Raw genomic sequence first — 1,957 nt, 5'->3', positions numbered from 1 at the left:
AGAACCCATGCTACATAAAAAAAGTTCGCGACGATTGGTCCATAAGTCTTGTCTGTCAGGTTTTTACAAATTCTAATGGACAGACACGGAGCTAGTCGAGATATGACGATCGGTCACATATATATATATATATAGCGAGGTCTTGTATAATATTGATGTTTAGTATTCGAAAGAATCAGTTTGGCAATATGAACATCCAAAGGATAGTCTGAAATAATTCACCTACACGATTGCTTTAATATTGGGAAGTATATGTATGCCAACAAGAGGATTGTTTCAAATGATTCTCCTAAGGACTTAAGAGAGACATGAAAATATTACATGATCATTGATGATAAGTAAAATAGGGTTTATATTGTGACTTTAACCGGGCTTGAACAGAGCTCAGCTCCCTTTGTCTTTCATCTGCAAAAATAAATATGTTATTATTACACGATCATTGATGATAAATTTAAAAATATAAAAGGGCAAGATAAGGATAGGCAAGGCAAGGAGGATAAGAATTAAACAAGGACTACAAAATAATTTTGTGGGGAAAACTAAAAATCAAAATTTTGAAAATGTCATTAATTAATTATCAAATAATAAATCTCTTCGTCGACCACGTCGTCGTCTACCACCATGAATATACCTACTATGTATAGTAGGTAAATACCCCAAATTCTAGTAACTTATTTTTTTGCGCAGCTTAAGTGACAAACGTTGCTGCTGCTGGTGTTGTTGTTGCTGTTGGTCACGTTCATTGCTGCCGCTGGTGTTGGTAGCCAGCACCGACGAGCTATATTTGCCACGTGGCATATACATACCTTGACTAGTGGGTGTGGGTATACCCGATGTAGATGCCGAAGATGTAGAGGAAGCCGTTGTCGATTCTACCAAATGGCCGGAGGTAGTGTGGCGAAGATAACGGGAACGAAAACTGCCACCACCGGTTAGAGTTGAAGTACTACTGGACGTTGATGATGAGCCTGTTGTTGTTGTTATGCTGGCAACAGAAGAGGTAGCAGCTGCTGAGTTGCTGTTGTTGTTGTTGGACGTTGTTTGATTGTTGTTGCTGGTTTTCCTTAATAATTTGTTGTTGTACTCATCACATTTATCCTTTTCGATGCGAGTACTACTCAAGGAACGTTTGTTGCGTTTTATGTTACTGCCGCCGCCGCCACTGGTCACACCACCACCATAAGGACTGCTGCTGCTGCATGAGGGTATGTGCGAAGAAGTTGATGTTGTGCCGGTACCCAATGAAGACCTTTGTGAATTTCGACTAAGACGATTTGTATCTAAATTGGTGAGATGGTGAGTTGGTGAGGAACAACAAGAGGTTGATGATGAGGTTAAATAGGTTATTGATTGTGGTAGGGGGATTGGTGGTGTAGGTGTTGTATTGGAAATGGTCAAGGAAATGTCATTAATGGGCGATGGGGAGGAGGAGGAAGAAATGGTTGGACCGCCGGGAGGAACATCAATGTGAATGATGGTAGAAAAATTAGATGTAGAGAAATTTGTGTTTAGTTGTGTGTTTAGAATAAAATTATTATCAAGGGGGATATTACTGTTGTTGTTGTTGCTATTGTTGTTATTACTGTTCGAATGGCTTGTGAGATTTGAATTGGTATTGTTGTTGTTGTTGGTATTGGTATTATTATTATTGGTTGTGGACTTAAGGGTTTCTGCATCTGAGGAGGAATTTGAATGATTGGCCGAAACTGAGGTAGCTGTACATGAGGAAGAAGTGGAAGTGGATGATGATATTTGCGGCGATTTTCTGTTGTTATTGGGTATCTGACCAAGGCGTTCTTCTAATTTACTACAACTACTACTAATATTACTAGTGGACTGGGTGTTATTGTTGTTATTATTGTTGTTGTTGCTGCTGTTAATGTTCATATTGCTGCCGCTACTGCTGCCGATGCCCTCTTCCAGCGTGTTAACGGGATTGGAATTGAAATCCAAATTA

At 39.4% G+C, this 1,957-nt stretch overlaps 1 protein-coding gene across 1 annotated transcript; it reads right to left on the bottom strand.

Moving 5' to 3' along the window:
• Window positions 1–663: 663 nt before the first annotated feature.
• LOC133321138 (uncharacterized protein DDB_G0271670-like) lies at window positions 664–1,887 on the bottom strand. Its single transcript, XM_061530232.1, has 2 exons — window positions 1,085–1,887; window positions 664–1,018 (listed from the first exon to the last, which is right to left on the bottom strand). The coding sequence occupies exons 1-2, from the start codon at window positions 1,885–1,887 to the stop codon at window positions 664–666; spliced, it is 1,158 nt and encodes a 385-aa protein (XP_061386216.1).
• Window positions 1,888–1,957: the final 70 nt, after the last annotated feature.

The sequence above is a fragment of the Musca vetustissima genome, unplaced genomic scaffold (genome assembly GCF_032173495.1).
Source record: "Musca vetustissima isolate MV318-11 ecotype Yass unplaced genomic scaffold, APGP_CSIRO_Mvet_v1 utg174227, whole genome shotgun sequence".
NCBI lineage: Eukaryota > Metazoa > Arthropoda > Insecta > Diptera > Muscidae > Musca > Musca vetustissima.
The sequence above is the reverse complement of the archived record's forward strand: the minus strand, read 5'-3'. Positions and strand labels throughout refer to the sequence as shown.